At 41.9% G+C, this 21,184-nt stretch overlaps 1 protein-coding gene across 1 annotated transcript in view; it reads left to right on the top strand.

Annotated features, from left to right (window-relative positions):
* CRADD (CASP2 and RIPK1 domain containing adaptor with death domain) overlaps window positions 1-20,922 on the top strand; it is a 193,071-nt gene extending 172,149 nt beyond the window's left edge. The window contains exon 3 of the mRNA XM_004006259.5: window positions 17,548-20,922. Within this exon, the coding sequence (XP_004006308.2) occupies window positions 17,548-17,849 (302 nt within the window). The 3' untranslated portion in view covers window positions 17,850-20,922. The remainder of the gene's footprint in view (window positions 1-17,547) is intronic.
* Window positions 20,923-21,184: the final 262 nt, after the last annotated feature.

Consider the following 21,184-nt stretch of genomic DNA (forward strand, 5'->3'; position numbering starts at 1 on the left):
ATCACTTTTTATCGTCTGCCAGTAGACCATAGGAGAAGGCAGTGGCAGCCCGCGGCAGTACTCTTGCCTGGAAAATCCCATGGACAGAGGAGCCTGGTGGGCTGCAGTCCATGGGGTCGCTAAGAGTTGTACATGACTGAGTGACTTCACTTTCACTTTTCACTTTCATGCATTGGAGAAGGACATGGCAACCCACTCCAGCGTTCTTGCCTGGAGAATCCCAGGGATGGGGGAGCCTGGTGGGCTGCCGTCTATGGGGTTGCACAGAGTTGGTCATGACTGAAGTGACTTAGCAGCAGCAGCAGTAGACCATAAAAAAACAGTGTTGTCATTAACATTGAAAATTTACATTAGTCATCCGTGCACTCTGAGTAACTGACAAGGTACTTTGGAATTTTGTCTATCAACAGCTACACTGTTTTTAAGTTGGAAAGGTAGTTTTTTAAGTACATGTTTCAATAAACCAAGTAAGTTTTTGCCATCTGCCAATGAATTTGTGATTCAGAAACAGGGCCACATTATGAAATTTCATGGACTGAAGGCACTGCTGATTCTGTGGGCCTTTTCCTCCATAAAAAAGTATGAAAAAAGTACAGTTAACGACTGGGCTGGTATAAAAATAAATATATTCACCTGGATGGGAGGGCAGTTTAGGGGAGAATGGATACATGTATATGTATGGCTGAGTCCCTTTGCTGTCCACCTGAAATTACCACAGCATTGTTGATAGGCTGTACTCCAATACAAAATAAATGTTTTTTAAAAATAGTTGCATGTATATTAATATTATATATTCAAATATTTTCTTTGACCTGAAGCTCACTTTTTCCTTCTGATTTTCAAAAGAAATTAAAACATCTTCATGGATCCCCAAAAGTACTGTGGGCTCTCCCAGCACCATTCCCACTGTGCATAATGGGTAGCTTGACTCAGATTAGAAGTTGTATTTCCTCTTCAATTTATTACCTGTACTTCTTGCATTTAATGTCCATATCTTTTTAATGGGGAAAACCAACTCTGTTTCCATAGTACACCTCTATTAAACTTAATAAGCACTGCATATTTGGTAGGAATGACCTGTATCAGCAAGATATGTTTCAAAAATTGGTAGAATAGAAATGTATGTCCTTTATATACCTGGTTCAAGCTAGCTGCCTGGCCTGAAGCTATCAGCATTTACCCATTCTATCATTTCAGACAGTGCTAAGTCTGTGTGCTAAGTCGCTTCAGTTGTGTCTGACTCTGTGCGACCCTATGGACTGTAGCCCACCGGGCTCGTCTGTCCAAGGGACTCTCCAGGCAAGAATACTGGAGTGGGTTGCCTTGGTCTCCTCCAGGGGATCTTCCCGACCCAGGGACTGAACCTGCATCTCTCATGTCTCCTGTATTGGCAGGCGGGTTCTTTACCACTGGCGCGATCTGGGAAGCCCGTGCAGTGTATAACAATCATGAAACAGCACTCCTTTAATCCCGCTTCCTTTCCTGCTGCAATCAAAAAGAAAAAAAAAAAATCTCTTTTGCCATCTGGTGATTTTAAGGCTTGATAGTAGAAGGCCAAGTGTTGTTTCTAATTCATGCAGATTCTAATGATTCTCCTGTGTTTATAGAAGTGATACATGCTCATTATAAAAGAAATGGAAGGAATGCAGAAAAGTAAAAAGACAAAGATTAAAAAAAAATCCTAACACTCAGAAATAAGCCTCATTAAGTGAACATCCTGTTGGACATCTGACATCTCTCTAAACTTGTTTGCAAATGATAAAGATGGATGGATGGGTGATAGGTAGGTAGACCGATTGAAATGCTTTCATTAAAGTAGAATCATATACTGCTAATTTTTAAATTTTAAAACTAATGTATTTAATTTTATTTGAAGTTAACTAGATAAAAAGAAACTAAGAATTAAGAAATTACTAAAATTTAAGTAAACATTTTTTTTTTTCACAGTAGGAAATGTTATTTTTTTCCCCCCTTAGGTTAAGAAAAGAGATGATGAACTTGATGTTTCGGATTCTGGCCTTTCTTTTTCTCCAAGTGTATTTCTTGGTAGATCTTACTGTGTTCACCCAGTTCTCTCCCTGTTCTGGGGTACAGGAGAATTGTATTTTCCTCACTCCCTTCAAGTTACGTATGATCTTGTGACTGGCTTTAGCTGCACAGTGTGAGCAGAAACGACTTGCATTACATACTAATGGTTGTATTTAATTGCCAAATCTCCAGTCTCTCACCCCTTCGCTCCTCGTCTTGGTGACCGTGGACATTTATGTGATTTGTGAACATGGAGGGGCATAATGCCAGTGTGGATATGGAACGCAGTGCCAGCTCAGGGAGGCACTGCCCTGGAGAGCCATGTGAGGCTGCGGTGGATGGTGTGTGAGTGAGGCTTGAACTCTTGTTCTGTTAAGTCATGAGATTCGGGGCTTATTTACTACCACAGGCTGTCCTGCCTGCTGCTGTCTCCATCTCAGACCATAGGGATTTCCCTGCCATGATAAATGAGCTCACAGGCGCTCTCACTCTCTTTCCTTCCTTCCGTCTAGATTTTGGTTTATTACATCGTTATTTTCATGCAGTCAGACTATTTAGTGTTTACATTCCACAGTATTCTATCATCTAGCCTTGATTTTGATTGGTTATATTACTGTTTTCATAAAATCAAGACATGTAACATTATGTTCTGTTCAGTTGTTTAAAATTAGTTTTATACTTAAATAAATTCAATATCCAGTACTGATCTTTTTTACTGTGGCTTTCAAATCACTGTTTTCAAGAAGCAAGTCAAGGGGCTTAGAGCAGACTGTCTGGTAGGAAAACGTTCCACTCGAGAAAGGAGGAATATTGTTATCATTTGCATTGCTGAAGTTGTTGTTACATGGTGATATGAAAAGCAGACTGATTTTTTAGTGGTTTTATTTCTAATTTTAACTTCTCTATAAACAATGCCTTCTTTATTGCTTGCATCTGAAGCAAACCATTTCCATCTGCCCATCCTTCATATGCCACTGTTGATATTTTTATTTTATTCATTGCACTGAATAAATCGTTAAGACTTTTAAAGGAGGGCTCAGAATGAAAGTGAATTCTTACGTTGTTTTTATGTTCTACAATATCTACTGACTATCTTTCTGTTTGAAAATCATCTTGGCTAAGAATAATATTCAGAGACTACACTTTATCCCCCTTAAACATTTTTGTGAAATTGCTTTGTCTTTTGCATTTAAAGCACTGTGAAGAAATTTGACTTTCTCCTTGTATACAACTTGCTTTTTCTTTCTCCTTGAAGAATTATATTTTGGAATTGGAAATTCAATTACTTAGCCAGAATATGTCTCATAGTTGGTTATTCTATGTCAGTTTTTTTTTCCTTAAAACAGAGTTTGCTCTTTCAACTTAGAGATTAGATTCCATTGTGTATCCATTTTAGGGATATTTTCTTGTGTGAGATTTCTGAATACTTTGGGGTGGATTTTCTACTTCAGGAATACCCATCAACCTTTTAATGGACTGTATTTTTCTGTCCTCTGCATCTATCATTTTTCTCTAATTGCTTTAAATTCTGCCTTGATTTCAAGCCTTTCCTGAATATGAATAATTTGGAGTCATGTCACTGCTATTCTTTGGTATTTCTAATTTATGTATTAATTTCTAGGTGATGCTATTTGGTCATCAATTTATCATTTTAGTATGACAAGCTTCCTTTAAAATCTCATTTTGTTATTTGATCGTCTTACTGCTAAGTTCTTGTTTTTACTATATTCACGTTTCTATTATGCTTTTAAGTTATTCTGTGATAAATTACTTTCTCTTATTCCTTGAGGATCATGAACTTTTATCTTTTTTTTTTTTAATATAATGTCCCCTTTAAAAATCACTTGTTACGGTGGAATGCTAGTTGCTGTGCTGTTTCATTCCATCTTGCCCATGTCTGGGCAGCCATGCTCACCCTTTGGCGCTGTAATGGACTGGAGTGGTTTCTGCTTGGCACTCCTGTAACCTCTATCTGTTGCCCCTTGAAGACTGGATATTTCCTACTCTGTCCACTTTCTTTGGCTTAAGGGCACACGTCGGCAGAAGAGTTGGGTAGAGGACTGAACTCATCTAAGTTGCTTGTGTGGGCCCTGCAGTGTCTCTCCTGAGACCCTGTGAAATGTCTCATCACTTCTTCCAAGAACAAGTCTGTTGTGGTTGCTCAGGTTTCTGATCTCCCCATCCTTCCCTGTGGCGATTACTGTCCCCAGTCTAATGAAGTCAAAGGAGAGAAAGTGAGAAGAAAACCCACGTAACTCATTTTTCCCTTCCAGATTTGGGGATATCAGTCTTTCTCTTAAAGTAGAGTTTGATGCAACTTTCAGAGAGGTTTTGGAGTGTGGTTCTGCCTTTTTTTTTTTTTTTTTGCGGGGGGTGGGGAGGGAATGGCTTCTTTTCATTACCTTTTATTTCCTTAGATACTAGTGGGTTGGAACCAGAGTATTTACCCAGAAGCCATCTTGGGGTCTGTCAGTGGTTCTGACTCTCTTAAGATTAAACATCAATGTAGAGGGAAGAGTCCATTGTGGCCCAGTTCAGACAAAGAATGGGAACCTGCACACCCTTAACCTTGACAATATCTTACTGTTATAAAGTTGCCCCTGCCTTTAAAAAATCTGTGTTCACTCCCAGATGATACAATAGTTTCTTTAGTTTTTAAGTCCTAAGTAACTAAAAGTAGGCACTCTTGGTAATACTGTAGCCATAGAAAACACAACCAAATGAATATGTTGTAATTGTGATGGATCATTCCTTTTAATTTGTTCATTTATCCAACAGTGTTCATTTAGGTAGTGAGTAGCTACTATGTTCTGTTCTTGGTGCCTAGGATACAACATTGAACATCACGGAACAAAGCAGACAAAATTTCGCTTCCTGTGAGGAGCTTACATTATAGCAGGGATGGGATTTGTGTGTGGAGTAGGGAGAGTCAGAAAAGGCAAATATAGCACATCCTTAAAATACATGGTATGTTTGAAGGTGATACGTGGATAAGGGGGAATCACAGAGTGGAATGGGAGTTGTAACTGAGAATCGGGCGGTCAGGCAGGGTTCCATCGAGAAGTCACATTTGATGGAGGGAGTCAGAGGAAGAGTGCTCCAGGAAGAGGGAGCTCGCTGCTCAGGACCCTAAGGTTCCAGGCAGCCTGGTGTGTTCAGAGAGCAGGATGAATGGTAAATTAATGGAGTTGGGTCAGGTCTGTGCAAGTACGTGAGACAAATGTGTGGCTCAGCTAGTTGTAACATGAACTTTTAGAGTTTTTAATACTGTTTTGAAAAAATTTACTGTACCAATGTTCAATTAACTTTTTCTCCCCCCCCTTTTTTTTTTTTTACTATAGAAAGATGTGTTTCCATGAGCAATATTTTAAAAGCAGGAACAAGCCATAAAACATCACTAAAACCCCCAAAATCTTGGTTCTCTTTTAGAAGACAAGTAGGGGAAAAGGATGAGACCTGCAGGAAATAAAACTGCTTTTTAAAAAGATAGTGTAATATGTCATATCTACATAAGACCTTGGAAATCACCTGGTTTTGCCTTTTAACAAATGGGAAAACAAGAGAGGCTAAATGATATGGTCAGTGTTATGGCAAGTTGGTGGCAGATTTGAATTTAGATAGTAGCCAGGCCTGCTCATTCTTAGCCCAGAGCTCTGTCCACCCTGCCTCCCTTCTTTTAACTCAGTGAGAACTCAGTTATTGCTAATAGCCTTGTCATTGACCTTCCACAGACTTGATGGTCAAATCAAGTTTTCCATGACAAATAGGTATGACTTACTTGCATTTTGCAGTAGAACCTTCATCTAGCTGGAAATCAGTTTTAGACCAGTTTATTAATATTTCTGCACCTCTCTGGGCACCTGATTGTTCTCTACGATTGTCTACCAGAACAAGTGGCTCTAATCAGTTTTCTTTTCAAGGTGCTCTTCTTTCATTTCCAGGCAGCCAGTCCCTGACCCAGAGGGATTTCTCTGCAGGACCACTGCCCACAGGGACCCAGATTAACATGTAGGCCCTGGGAGGTGGCCTGCCATGTAGTTCTGTCAGCCTGGCAGCCTCCCCACGTTTCCTTCCCTTCCATAACTAACTATTCTGTCTTACACATTGTTTTATTTGTATATGTTTTTTATAAATGGTGCTGTTTTAGGCATGGATATTAGAATTCACGTTGTTGTAGAGATCACCCTTTTAACACTGGCTGTAGTTCACCCTTTCTGGCTGCGCAGTGTTCTCTATGTGCTCCTTCATATTTATCTATCATTTCCCTCGTAATGAGCTCTTATGTTGATTCCAGCTCCTTTCTTCCCAGTGTTACTTGATATAAACCACCTCCTACCCAGCCCCTCCTGGATCTGAATGGGAATTCTTCTGAGATATATAAGCCCCAAAACAGGATTGCTGGGTTCCAAGGCTTATGTATATATGTTTGCTAACACAAATGATTTAGCCTTGTGCAAACAGCCTTGTACACATCCCTTATCGATCTTTTTCAGAATTTTTCGTGGGTACATACACTGTGGAACAAGGTTATGTACTGCATTCTGTTTTTTTCACATGGCTGACTTGTTTGTATTGATGGAGTGGCTGCCCAGTCTTCATTCTTATCAGCAGTGGATAAAATTTCATGCTCTGACACATCCCAGTCAAAATTTGTATTGTCAACATTTCTATGCACATCAAGTAATTTATCATTGCTATTTTATTTGTTATTTCTTAAATTTCTGCATTTGAGCATCTCTTTATATATTTGCTTTTGCATTTCCTCTAATTCGAATCACCCAGCCATTTCTTTGTCCTTTTACCTTTGGAGGATCTTATGTTTTTTCCTATGGTTTCAGGAGTACCTTATAAATCCAGAAATTATGTCCCCTTTGCTTTTAGACATTAATAGATGTCTTTTCCGATTCTGCTCTGTCAACTTGAATCATAATCTCCTTTGATGTAAAAGGTTCATCTGATCATCTTTGGGGTATTCACTTAAAAAGTCACTTCCAGTGTGGGAGAGGGATAAATTAGGAGCTTGGGATTAGCATATACACACTGCTAAGTCGCTGCTAAGTCGCTTCAGTTGTGTCTGACTCTGCGAACCCATGGACAGCAGCCCACCAGGCTCCCCCATCCCTGGGATTCTCCAGGCAAGAACACTGGAGTGGGTTGCCATTTCCTTCTCCAGTGCATGAAAGTGAAAAGTGAAAGTGAAGTCGTTTAGTCGCGACTAAAGTCCCGACTCCTAGTGACCCCATGGACTGCAGCCTACCAGGCTCCTCCGCCCATGGGATTTTCCAGGCAAGAGCACTGGAGTGGGTTGCCATTGCCTTCTCCACTACACACTACACTATATTAACTAGAGAACCAACAAGGACCTATTGTATAGCACAAGAAACTATATTCAGTGTTTTGTAATAACCTATGAGGGAAGAGAATCTGAAAAAGAATCCACACACACACATACAAAACTGAAGCACTGTGCTGTACACCTGAATTAACACAACACTGTAGATTAAGTGCACTTCAATTTTTAAAAAATAATACATTTTTTTCCTTAAACTCAAAAAAAAGACCCATTTCCACCACAGGTCATAAAGATACTCCAATGTTATTTTCCATTAAGTGTATACTTCTGCCTTTTATGTTTGGGCCTTTTATCCACATGGACTCTGTCACTGTTTATGGTGTGATATAAAAGTCCAGTTTCTTTTTATGTAGAATTAGGTAGTTTTCCCCAGTTTGGAGAAAGCCTCTCCTTACCCCATTATGAAATTTTAATTGTAATTATAAGCATTCTCATCTTTATGTCATAATAATGTCTTCTCAGCCATCACAAAAATAACTCTCCATTTAGTCAAATCTTGCTTTACATCTTTTAATAAAGGCTTAAAAATTTCCCCACAGAGGTCTTATGTGATCTTTGCTAATTTAGCTCTAGATTCTTTGTAGTTTTCATGCTTATTTTCTTTTGTATTTGATTATTGCTATAATGTAGAAATGCTGTTTTGTTGATTTTTGTTTTGAGTTGATCTTGTATCTGACAATTTTGCCCAACCCTCTTATTCTAATGAATTGTCTATTGATACAGGCCTTTTTCTACTTATTAGGTCATATAGTCTGAAAATGCTTCCCTTCAAGTGCTAATACATAATTTCTTTGTCTTTATTTATAGCATTGGACAGGACTGTCTACTACTGTATTCAATAGTAATATAGTAGTTCTAGTGGGCATATTTCTTCCCATTCTTAGAGGGGATACATTTTAAAGTTCATTAAATCAAATGCTTATTGAAGGTTTTTATAATTTTATTAAGTTTTAAAGACTGCTCATATTTCTAGTTTTTGAAGAAAATAAGTTAAATGATAAATAAGTATCAAATTTCATCAAGTCTCTTTTTCTCATCTATTAAAATAATGAATTTTCTCTTTTGGTTGTTGATATGTTGAATTAATTGGTAAATTTTATGATGTTGAGATTATTATAATCCTGAGATAAATTCTACTCGTTTACAATATATTCTTTTAAATATTTGTTAAACCTGTTAAAAAAGCTTCTCTTCAGTAACTCTTTTAATTTTTATTTATTTACTTATTTTATTCCTGGCTGTGCTGGGTCTGTGTTGCTACGCAGGCTCTGCTCTCGTTGTGGTGAGTGAGGGCCACCCTCCAGGTGCAGGGTGTGGGCCTCTCACTGCAGTGGCCCCTCTTGTGAACCATGGGCGCTAGGGCTTGCAGACTTCAGTACGTGCAGCACGTGGGCTCAGTAGCTGTGGCGCACAGGCCCAGCTGCTCCGCAGCACGTGGGATCCTCCTGGACTGAGGGATCCAACCTGTGTTTCCTGCATTGGCTGGCGTGTTCTTCACCACTGAGTCACCAGGCACCCCTGTTTTAAAATATATTTTAAAAAACTCAAATAATTACTATTTAGGATTTTCACATCTAAAATTATAACTGAAGTGAGCCTCTGATTTTTCTTTTTTCTCCTTGTTGCTTGGGATAAAAAGTACAGGAGTCTAATAAGATGGACCACATAGTTTTCATTCTTTTCGTATTTTCTGGAACAACTTACATGAGATAGGAAATGAAACGTTCCATGAATGGTTGATACAACCAATGTATAAAACCACTGGAGCCCAGGGCTCTTTTGATTACCACTTCGGTGTGTTGGAAACTTTGGTTTATTCAAGTTTTCTATTTTGTTCTATACCAGCTTTGGTGTTTTATGTATTCCTAGTAATATATCACCTCATCTACATTTTAAGAATTTATTAATATACTTGTAAGTGTTTATAGATCATTGCTCAGCAATTTTCAAATTCCTCTCACCCCATGAGATGATTTAATTCCTTTCCTGTTGGCTTTGCTCTTGGCCACATGTCTTGCTTTGGTCCATGGAACATTAGTAGATTTGACCTGAGTAGAGGCCTTATATGTCCTTGAGGCAGGGTTTTTAGCCTTTTCTCCTAAAAAGTGGCTATACTAGAAGGGCACAGTCTCTTAGCTCAACTTTTTTTTTTTTTTTTTCCTGGTCCAGCAAACCTGAAGCATATGGCACTTCCATCAGTGAGTTAAGGAGTGTGGTATGTATCACCAGCTCTCCAAAGAAATGTGTATGGTTTTTCAAAGTACTACCCCATTTGCAACTGAGTCACTTTATAAAGCACTCATATGTGCTTACAAAACCGCCAGCTGTACCTCCAAATAACAGGTTTAAAAGGGAGTTCTGTAGCTATATCCTTTGCAGTAATTCTAGACCCCGGGCTGCGGCTTCATCTGACTTTTCCAGCAGCCATTTGCATGTCTGCCACGCCTCTCCCTTACTCCACGGCCTTCAGCCTTTGAACTGTGCTTCTGAACTCTGTGTAGGTCCTCTTCTCAGGTCACTGTTAAGGTGGCCACGTGTATGCAGGGTACAAAGCAGAGGTCAACCGGGCAGGACACTGGGCCTGTGGACTTTAGCCAGGGTAGAGCAGAGAGTGCTGTCTGCACAGAGGTTTCGAGGTGGTGACTGTTTTCTGTAACAAGTCAGAAACACGTAGCTATTAGAGAAGGTGGGTTGGAAACTTGACTTGGATAACCTTTTGATTTTAAGAATGTCATCAGTTACTGGAAAAGTATACGTTAAGTTCCATATTGTGCTCAGCAAGGGGCTAAAGCTTGTAAAGGAAAGACACAGACGTAGGAAACATGGTCTCTGCCCATAACGAGCTTGAGAGACAGTGATGTCATATAAGAAACAAAAATGCTGTGTGGAAGTGTTTAAGATTTAAGCCCAGAGCAGCTATTAGCCACAAGTGTGGGAAGAAGAGATAGTTGTAGAGAAGGGGAATCACCACGTACATCTCATTCATGTCATCACCACAGAGTTGGAGGGTGGAGGGGAGGTGGGGGGTAGGTGGGCAGATGGCGGTGGTGAGTACTGGAGGTGTTCATCCCTTCAGATGGATTTTCATCCTGGTAGATGGGTTTGTCAACAAATGATATTTCTTTTGAAACAGGTGAGTTTTAACTTCAGCAAGAACGGGATTAAAGGATTGCATGAAAGAGACAGGATCTATGTAAGGGAGAACAGTTGTCAGTATAAAAGGAGTTACCTGCCTGCTTAGGATTTTTTTCTTTTTTTTAAAGGATGGACATTCTTCTGTCCCTAGTATCTGGTGGTTCTTAACCAGGGGTAGTACTGCCTCGCTCCAGGGCACGTGGACATGTGTGCTCGGGCTGGGGTGGGGATGTTACTGACACTTAGTAGGTGTAGGCCAGGGGTGCGCCAGACCCTGCTTTGCACTGGGGACAGCCCCGCAGGATGGATTGTCCTGCCTGAGATGCCAGTAGCTCACTTGTTGAGAAACACTGGACTTCCCAAGCTTCAGTCATTTCTGTTCTACTTGTACAATTCCTGCCTTATTTTTGTATCGCCTGTATTGCTAATTTAATGCTGTTATTTAAATCTACTTTTTATTTTTTAAACTTATGTGGGTTTTTTTTTTTTTTTGGTCTGTTTACTTTTTGGTCATTCTACGTCTGCTTTTTAATTTACTTACCTTAATCCTTGCAATCATGGGTTTGAAATACTATTTGTACTTTTCTAACCATGTTCAGACAGACACATGGCTGTTCTAATACAGAATGTTCCCCTGTGTACCCCCCGGCATCATCTTGCCCACCACCAGTGGTGTGCACATCAAGCATCGCGGAACAGTGGCCAGATGGTCACAGTGGATTAATTTCTAGCTTGACCTGATTTGATGTAGTATGTCCTTGGGAGTTGACACTACCGCCTTAGGGCTCTCATTTTTAATTAACCTCATATTCAGCAGAATTCATGAGCTGGAAGGGCTTCATGAGGATACTTTTCCAGACAGAGGTCAGACGACCCAAACAGCTGTTACTCTGTGTGTGTGTGTGTGTGTGTGTGTGTGTGTGTGAGAGAGAGAGAGAGAGAGAGAGAGATCTCCTTAGAAGGGCTTGATTTGCTCTTGGCTGGGTCATGCCTGTGTGCCAGTTATCTGTGCTCAAGCCTGTGTCTGCAGGCTGCTGGCCATCTCCCAGTTCTGTGGCAGTATTCACAAGGGATATGTGACCCTGAGAGTGTAGAGGGGCAGAGCACATACTGCCCTCACTTCCACATCATTGGCTCGGAGCATATGTTGCATGAACAGCTGGCCAAGAGTCAGAATGACGACAGAGTGCAGCAGAATCACACATGTTCCCACCCAGCACCCATTGAACTGCCCCCCAAAGAAGTTCAGAATAAAAGCAGAGCCCAGCAAACAAGAAAGCCGATCACAGCTTTATGCCGAGCACTTTGGGAAGTGACCGGCAAAGAAGGAAACCTCCCATCCTGACCCCTCAGGAGCGATGCTGGAAAAGGAAGGTGAGGGGCCGGTAGCCTGAGGGTTCCCAGTCATACAGGTCAGTTGGAAAGAAGCTGTCTGAGGAGGGTGGGCAGCCTCAGTGATGTCAGGCAACACCCTCTTCAGAGGCAGGAAGGCAACTCAAAGCAAGCTCTTACCCCAGTTACGGGAAGGAGATCACAGAAGTGAATGCACCTCAGCAGAGCAGGCTCTGGTATAAGACATTTAACTGGCTTTCAAAAGAGAGAGCAGGCCTTCCCTGGTGGGACAGTGGTTAAGAATGCACCTTGCCTTTCAGGGGGACACTGGTTCGCTCCCTGGTCTGGGAAGATCCCACATGCCCTGGCGCAGGCAAGCCCGTGCACTGCCACTAGTGGGCCCACGCGTCCGAGAGCCCTTGACCCCCACGCAAGAGAAGTCACTGCAGTGAGAGGCCCGTGCACCACACTAGAGAGCAGCCCCTGGTCGCTGCAGTGGGAGAGAGCCGATGCACAGCAACAAAGACCCACTGTAGCCAAGAGAAAGTGCTGGTACATACACACAGTGGAATATTGCTCAGCTATTAAAAAGAACACATTTGAATTGGTTCTAATGAGGTGGATGAAACCGGAGCCTATTATACAAAGTGAAGTCAGAAAGGAAAACACCAGTACAGTATGTTAATGCACATATATGGAATTTAGAAAGATGGTAACGATGACCCTATATGTGAGACAGCAAAAGAGACGCAGATATAAAGAACAGTCTTTTGTACTCTGTGGGAGAAGGCGAGGGTGGGATGATTTGAGAGAATATGTTGAAACATGTATATGATCAGAGGTGAAATAGATCCCCAGTCCAGGTTCCATGCATGACACGGGGCACTCAAAGCCGGTGCACTGGGACAGCCAGAGGGATGGGAAGGGGAGGGAGGTGGGAAGGGGGGGTTCAGGATGGGGGACACACATACACCCGTGGCTGATTCATGTCTGTGTATGGCAAAACCCACCACAATATTGTAGAGTAATTAGCCTCCAATTAAATTAATTAAACAGAAAACCAACCAAACAAAAATCAGTGCATAGCACCTCCAGCAAAAGCTGGCCCTGTGGGTCCTACCCCTCCTTCATGACAGAGGCAATCTCAGAGTGTAACCCCTTGTGAGTGAACAGGCTGTCAAGGATACATCAACTTACTGTAGAAGACCACACAGAAGTTCTGAGCAGAGATACCCACATCAGGTATGAACAAGATGAGTCTAAGTGTTGTGAAAACGCTGCCTACAAGAGGGGAATGAAAGACAGGAACACGACTTGCGAAAAATAAATGTGCAACCAATCTGGTCTGGGAGAAAACCGAGTCCAAGAAAACTCAATCTCACAACCACTTCATGCTATAGAAGAGCTCAGTGTCAATTCGGTAGAAATAAAAATTCAGTGTTATGATTAAACAAGATTCTTTTCATGTTTTATTTTTAAATGTAGAATATACAACTTGCTAGCTTTTCCATTTTCAAGTGTGCAGTTCAGTGGTTAAGTACATCCGTGTTGTTATGCAACAAACCTCCAGACCTCTTTTCTTCTTGCAACTCAGAAACTCTGTCCCCATTAAATAGCAGCTCCTCATTCGCCCCTCCCAAGACCCTGGCAACCATCATTCTTTCTGTCCCACCAAATTTGACTATTCTAAGTACCTCATGTGAGTGAAATCATGGTGTAGTTGTCTCTTTTGTGACTGATTTATTCCAGCTAGGATAATGTCCTTAAGAATCATCCATTTTGCAGCATGAGCCAGACTTTTTTTTTTTTCCTTTTTCATGTTGAATAATATTCTGATGTGTAATATGCCACTTTTTATGTATCTGTTTACCCCTCGATAGATACCTGAGTGGCTTCCACTTTCTGGCTGTTGTGAACAGTGCTGCTATGAAGATGGATGTACAAATATCTCTTTAAATCACTGCTTTCAATTCTTTTGGGTATATAAGCCAGAATTAGAGTTGCTGGATCATAATTTCATGTTTAATTTTTTGAGGAACTGTTTTCCATAGCAGCTGCACCATTTTACATTTCCACCAAGAACACAGAAGGGTTCCAGGTTTCACACGTCCTCACCAGCACTTTTTTTTTTTTTTTTCTGATAGAAGCCATCCTAATGGGTGTGCAGTGGAAAGGGATTTTTAAAGATTGAAGGGCCAAGAATAATTGGCAGCAGAAATATGATACAAGATTTGAACCAAAAGGAAAAAAATACAGAGTAGCCCCTTCAATTCAGTTCAGTTCAGTTCAGTCATGTCTTTGCGACACCACGAATTGCAGCACGCCAGGCTTCCCTGTCCATCACCAACTCCCGGAGCTCACTCAGACTTGCGTCCATCAAGTCAGTGATGCCATCCAGCCATCTCATCCTCTGTCGTCCCCTTCTCCTCCTGCCCGCAATCCCTCCCAGCATCAGAGTCTTTTCCAATGAGTCAACTCTTCGCATGAGTTGGCCAAAGTACTGGAGCTTCAACTTCAGCATCATTCCTTCCAAAGAAATCCCAGGGCTGATCTCCTTCAGAATGGACTGGTTGGATCTCCTTGCAGTCCAAGGGACTCTCAAGAGTCCTCTCCAACACCACAGCTCAAAAGCATCAATTCTTCGGTGCTCAGCCTTCTTCACCATCCAGCTCTCCGTTCTTAGTGGTAGTCAAATGAATGGTGTAGTAGAAAGGCATGAGGTGATCACTGGAAGGGAGTTGAAATGATAAGAGAAAATGATAGCTTTGGAAGGTAGGCAAAAGCACCCAGCATAAGGAATATAAAAAAATAATGCAAAGATACAACTCAGAAAGATATTTTTGAAAAGAAGGACGAACTAAATCTTTGGTCAGAAGGCCATGCCACATATAGAGTGACCAAGATAAACTCTGGTCTAAAGTTTCAGTATTGCAGACTCCAGAGAGAAAGAGCAGGTCATACCAAAAGGGGGATGATGAAGTTAGTATCAGAATTCTCCATACCAGCATTCTCTACCGTAAAATATGAGCAAGTTCTACAACTGTAAGAGAAATAAAATTATTTAAACAATATAAAATTATATTCATAATTTAAAATATAATATGACATTGTTTTTATAAATATTGTTCTTGTTCAACAGTGAAGGCACTCAGCAGATAGTCTTGATCTGAAAGAACTCAAGGAATATCGTAACTGTGAACCTTTCTTGGAAAAAAACCACCCTATGAAGAAGAGACTGACCAAATGAGATTCAAATCAAAATAACAGACTCAAGAGCAGAAAAGCTGTGTTAAAAAAACAACAACAACAATAAAAAACGCTAGTGAACATTCAAACCATTATAATGTAGTTTTAAGACTAATCAGTGGGGGAAAATTATTATTACAGAAGCATTTGCATGTTTTACATCCAACAAAATAAAAATTATAGAAGCAGCAAAACCCAAGAGGTATGACAAAAAAGAGAGAGAATATAAATGTTCATTATACAGCATTAATGTGGAAACATGTTATTTACCTGTTAAATTTTCATTAATTTTTTTCTCAGCATTAAATATTTTGTGTATTTGTGGTTTTTGTTATTCGTTTTTTTTAAAAAAAACATTTAGTTGTAAATACAAAAGTCATTTAGTTCCACCACTGCTGGTTTTCCTTGTTATATTCAAGCAAAATGAAGTAACTCTTATTGGAAAAGACCGTTATATTCTCCTTCTCATAGTATACACACATAAAGAGATGTCCAGAATGATGTTCACAAACTGTCAATAAGATGGTAGGGTAGTGCAAATTTTGTTTTCTTCTTTGTATTTTTTTGTATGTTTGAGTTTTAAAATGAGCCCATATTTTTATAAAAGCCATAAAAGTGCCAGTGTTAATATAAGATAATGCTCAGTAGTATCGTTATTCTAATTTGCTTCTTAGTCATTAAAAAAAAAAAAAAGGCAGTCTTGACAGACACCAGAAAGAGTCCTTGACAATATTTTTGCAACTTGTGCCTAAGCTTTTGGCAACTGCCTAGAGACCAAAGGTACATTCCATGGAAGATAAAAACTATTCTAACAGGATGCCTCTTGCCTTCTCATTGAATTCATAAATCAAAACAGTGAGCTGTGAGTGTGAAGTGGGATTGACCTGAATTCCTGGAATGCTGGTGATAGAAAGTGTAGTTCAAGGTGCTATCATATGGAAATCTGAGCTTCAGTCCTGTTCTAACCCATAACTGGCACCATCCTTTTGGATGTTGGGAGTGTGTCTCAACCTCTGCCCTTTGCTACAGGGACTGCCTTTCACCTGCCACGTTCCGTTGCCTCGGGGCCTTCGCATATGCCTTACCCATTGCATAGGGCACCCTCCTTTCCTTTCTCTTCACTGGGCTCCTTCTCCTCATGCTCAGGACTTAGCTTTTAATCTGCTTCTTCTGGAAGGCCTTCTGTGTAACTAGTGGCACCTTTCAGCACATCTGCAGCCGCTCACCTGGTGTTAGACTTCCTCAGCAGGCTGGCCTTGGGGAGACAGGGCTCCCGTTTAGGGGCTGCACTGTCAGGCTCTGCCACTGCTGTCGGCAGCGCATGCTTGCTCTCTTCTGAGCTCAGCCAGGTGGTCATTCTCCCGTGATCTGTGCTGCTCCCTCATGGCCTTTTATTTCTTGCTTCGGGCCTTTCTTAGCTCATGCTTCTGTAGCAACTGTCACTTTTCTCGGAGGTGTTCACGTTGGTCAGGAGAGACTAGCTGTTCTGTACAGCCCGTTACCCTCTAGCAAATTACCCTCTAGCACTGGCCATTCCTACAGGACGCAACACCACAGGCCAGTTCCAGAGGGAGGAGGGCCACAAAGGCATCCTTAGGTGCCCCCAGAAGCTTCAGCTTGGCCTCCCTAGTGAAGGAGATGAAAGTGAAAAATGCGTGTTACAAGGTATCGTGTGTGTTAGTTGCTCAGCTGTGTCCAACTCTTTGTAACCCCATGGACCATAGCCTGCCAGTCTCCTCTGCCCATGGAGTTCTCCTGGCAATAATACTGGAGTGGGTTGCCATTCCCTTCTCCAGGGGATCTTCCCTACCCAGGGATTGAACCTGGGTCTGCTCTATTGCAGGCAGATTCTTTAACATCTGAGCAGTACCCGCAGTGTAATCCTAAATGTATGTTTTATGCATAAAAGACTGAAAATAAAGTAAAAATAAAAAAATTTTTTTAAAAAGACTGAAAAGAAATAGACCGAAGTATTTTGAATGGGTGTTTCTCTGATGGGATTTCAGGTTATTTTTATTTTCTTGTTTTCACATTTTCTGTAATAAACCTATCCCTAGGTGCTAAGTGCTTCTTAAGCCCCTGCATATGGCTTTTTGCTGAGCAGCCCCTGTGAAGACTAAAAGTTGGCCCCTGACGCTTGGGATGTGTGTCATCATTTCTGCCTGGCCCTGCCCGTCTGATGTGTTTGGGCTTCCCTGGTGGCTCAGACAGTAAAGAATCTGCCTGCAGTGCAGAAGACCTGGGTTCAATCCCTGGGTTGGGAAGATCCCCTGGAGAAGGGAATGGTTACCCACTCCAGTGTTCTTGCCTGGAGAAACCCATGCACAGAGGAGCCTGGCGGGCTCTAGTCCATGGGGTCACGTAGAGTCAGACACAGTTGAGCACCTAACCCTTTTCTCGCTGTCTAATATGTTGCCTCCCTCTCTTCACCATGGTGTCTTTCTCCTCCCCAGATGCCCGGATGGCTGGAATCCCCCCGCACATCCTGCACAGCTCCCCGTCCGACCGGCAGATCAACCAGCTGGCCCTGAGGCTGGGCCCCGAGTGGGAGCCTGTGGTGCTGTCTCTGGGGCTATCCCAGACAGACATCTACCGCTGTAAGGCCAACCATCCCCACAACGTGCAGTCCCAGGTGGTGGAGGCCTTCGTGCGCTGGAGGCAGCGCTTCGGGAAGGAGGCCACCTTCCAGAGCCTGCACAGGGGCCTCCAGGCAGTGGACGTGGACCCCTCGGTGCTCCAGCACATGTTGGAATGACTGGGCCCTCGTCCATGCTTGGGGCTAGTCACATGGCTGAATCGAGACTCTCACCAGGGCAGGTAGATTTGGGGGTGGGGTTGTTTCTTTGTCATGGTGATTTTTAGATGAGAGGAAATAGTGGAATTTGCACTTGACGTTAGTTGACAAGCGGGATTACTCAGGAGATTTGCCAGAATGAATTGACAGTTGACTTTCTAATTGCTCAAATACTGCATTTTTTGAATTGTGCAGGTTTTAATTGTGTGGTTGCCTTTTAATAGACTGGTGAGTCCTACTCGTTAAAAAAAAAAATACAGGTATTCTGTGTATAAATCACCCACTTTTATGTTGCCTGGGAACTCTACAGTGGACTTAACTATTAATGATGACAATAATAAAAACAAATTGCTGTATATAATGTAGCCCTTTCATGAGAAAGTATTGCTTTTTTTCCCCCTTTCATTCTTGTATTGCCTAGATTTAGGGTATAAAATTATGGTAGTTGTGTCTTTAGAACAGAATTGATAGTAACAGTGGAATAGTTACTTGCTCTAGTCAGGATGAATAGCTCAGGCAGGGTGTCTGCATTGAAGTTAAGACACTAAAGCTCCCTGCAAAGACCAGTTCAAGTACCAGCATGCATACCTGAGCCCTTTAGCTTTAAAAGATTTGCTTAAGAAAATCCTGTGCCCTTTATTTAAAGAACTGGAGGTTGGGGGACAGTGTGGTCTTTCTCCTGAAGCTGTGATGATTGACGCGTTATGCTCCTAAGGTCTATCTATGACCTAGTCTTCTGACTTTTTAAAATAACACATGCTATTTGTCAAATGCTCTACTGTTTTCAAGGCCTTTAGTACATAGGATCTCATTTGGATCTCACAAAAAGCCTGTGAAGTAGTTGAGCAAGAGGTGAGCTCCATCCTGTAGCAAGATGGAGTGATTTACTAGCAGCATCTCCCTGGACAAGTTACTTTACTTCTTTAAGCCTCAGTCTCCTCATTTGTAGAGTGAGGCAATGACTGTCCTCACCTCCAAGATACTTGTGACAAGTGAAAGAATAACGTCTGCCTTGGGCTCATCCAGTGCCTGGCCCGTCGTCAGCTCTTGGGAAATGGTAGCTGTTAATTTTCTGCCGTGGCTAAACATGGATACAGTTCCCAGGTCAAGGGGACCAGTGGCTAAAGCTGAGGGTTCTGTAGGAGGAAGTGCTGTTACCATGTTTCTGGTCAAGCTTTAAAAGGTGATCTGCTTTTATTAATGCTATTATGAGTCCAATAAAGAGAGTGCAGACTTCCCTGGTGGTCCAGGGACTAAGACTTATGCTCTCGATGCAGGCGGCCCAGGTTCGATCCCTGGTCAGGAAACTAGATTCCACATTCTGCAGCTAGAAGTGTACATGCTGCAGGTAAAGACTGAGGGATCCTCATGCCACAACTAAGGCCCAGGATAGCCAAATAACTAAGTCATAATAATTTATTTTAAACAGTAACAGGTGAACATTCCCATTTGTGATCCATCCTTTGGAATAATTGGAGAATCTATTTCCCAATACCAACCTAACTCAGAATTCTTCAAAGGGAAAAATATTCTGAGGGGAAGCATAGGAGTAGTGAGGTTTGACAGAAGGTAGGTCTTCAAGACGATGACAGTGGTGTGTTAATTACATTCTGTCAGGTGTCTGGTAACCATATTCTCTTTCCTAAAAAGGATCAGTTATTTAACAGTCCAGCAGTTTGGCAGTTTGGCTCACTGGTCTTATCACCTCTAATTTTCCATCCTGTAGTCCAGTCATTAATTCATGATCTTGTAAAATCCTTAAACTTTTGGCCTCATCATTGCACTGAGTGACTGTACTTCCGCAGTATCTTCAATAACTGCTTGTCACTTTGAACTCTGGACTTGCGTTGCTGTTCGTCCCCCGGATTTGCTAACAGAGAGTTATTTCAGCTTTTGTTCTCACCGCATTTATGGATGAGGGAGTACAGCTGGGCTGGACTGCACTCAGTTAGATGACATTTTATTAGTGGACCTGATGACTAGGGGCTTCCCAGGTGGTGCTAGTGGCAAAGAACTCACTTGCCAGTGCAGGAAACAGGAGAGATGTGGGTTTGATCTCTGGGTCGGGACGATCCCCTGGAGGGGAACATGGTAACGCACTCCAGTATTCTTGCCTGGGAAATCCCATGGACAGAGGAGCCTGGCGAAATACAGTCCATAATGTCGCAGAGTCGGACGCGACTGAAGTGGCTGAGCACGCACTGATGACCAGCTGGGGCCTCCCCGCCATTGATCGGGCGTCTGTCACACACAGACGCCTGTGTGCTGTGTCACCAGTGAAGGGCAGCTCGTTATGAAGCGGTCCATGATGGGCTGCCAGGTTAGTAGGCAGCTCTGATTTGTTGCTCTTAAGGAGCAGAGTGTCCCTACCACCAAAAACCAACTGCAGCCCTTTAGGCCTGCTCATGTTCTTGCAAAAGGCTTGCAGAATGGAAGAAACGAGTATCAGCTTACTGCCTGGTTTTTACCTCCTGCTGAAAAGAGTGGTCTACATCACGTCTGCCTACCACCCAAGAGGACCTGATAGGGGACGCACCTGCAAGGCACATCCGTGTGTTTTTGTACAGAAGATTCTGTGATCCCAGCGAATGCTTACCCCCACCCGCCAATAAAATTTTGAGTGAGTACAGTGATGTGGCAGAGAATCTGTAGCTGCTGCCAAAAAATAAAGATTAAAAGTCTTACTCCACTTTGGTTGGGGTGTACGTGCATGTGGGCACAGACACACATGGATGAGCATGCCCCCTAACTTTTTAGAAACTTTAACTTCTATGAAATTTTCTCCATATATAAATAGGACATCTTTTTTTGTGTGTGTGTGAGCGAAAAGAAAACAACAAGCGTCTATTCCCATCTTCCAAAGATAAGCCCTGTTACAGCCCAGTTTTGGTCTCTGTCCTCCAGTCCCTTTGCCATGCCTGCATATTCTTTCTGTAATAAAAACAGGGTTGTATCATACATGCTGTTTCATAACTGGCTTCTTCTATTTGATGTTTCACCATCTTTCCATGTCATTAAAGATTTTTATTTACCATTGATTTTCAACATCCTTTGTGTCTGATGCACACTTTCAAACCCTGTGATTTTTAGCCGCATACTTGAAAAAAATGAAAAGACCCCAGCGACTAAGTATACAGATATCTTTTTGTTGTCAAAACATCCACCATAATCCCACTGTTGGTTTGTTCCCCCTTTAGAGCCCATTCGTTACTTGAGTAGAGCTGTTGACGGCCCCCACTGTGCACTCTCATGTCCTCAAAAAGCAGAAGTTGAGCACATTCCTGTAAATGTCCTGG

The sequence above is a fragment of the Ovis aries genome, chromosome 3, assembly GCF_016772045.2.
Source record: "Ovis aries strain OAR_USU_Benz2616 breed Rambouillet chromosome 3, ARS-UI_Ramb_v3.0, whole genome shotgun sequence".
Classification (NCBI taxonomy): domain Eukaryota; kingdom Metazoa; phylum Chordata; class Mammalia; order Artiodactyla; family Bovidae; genus Ovis; species Ovis aries.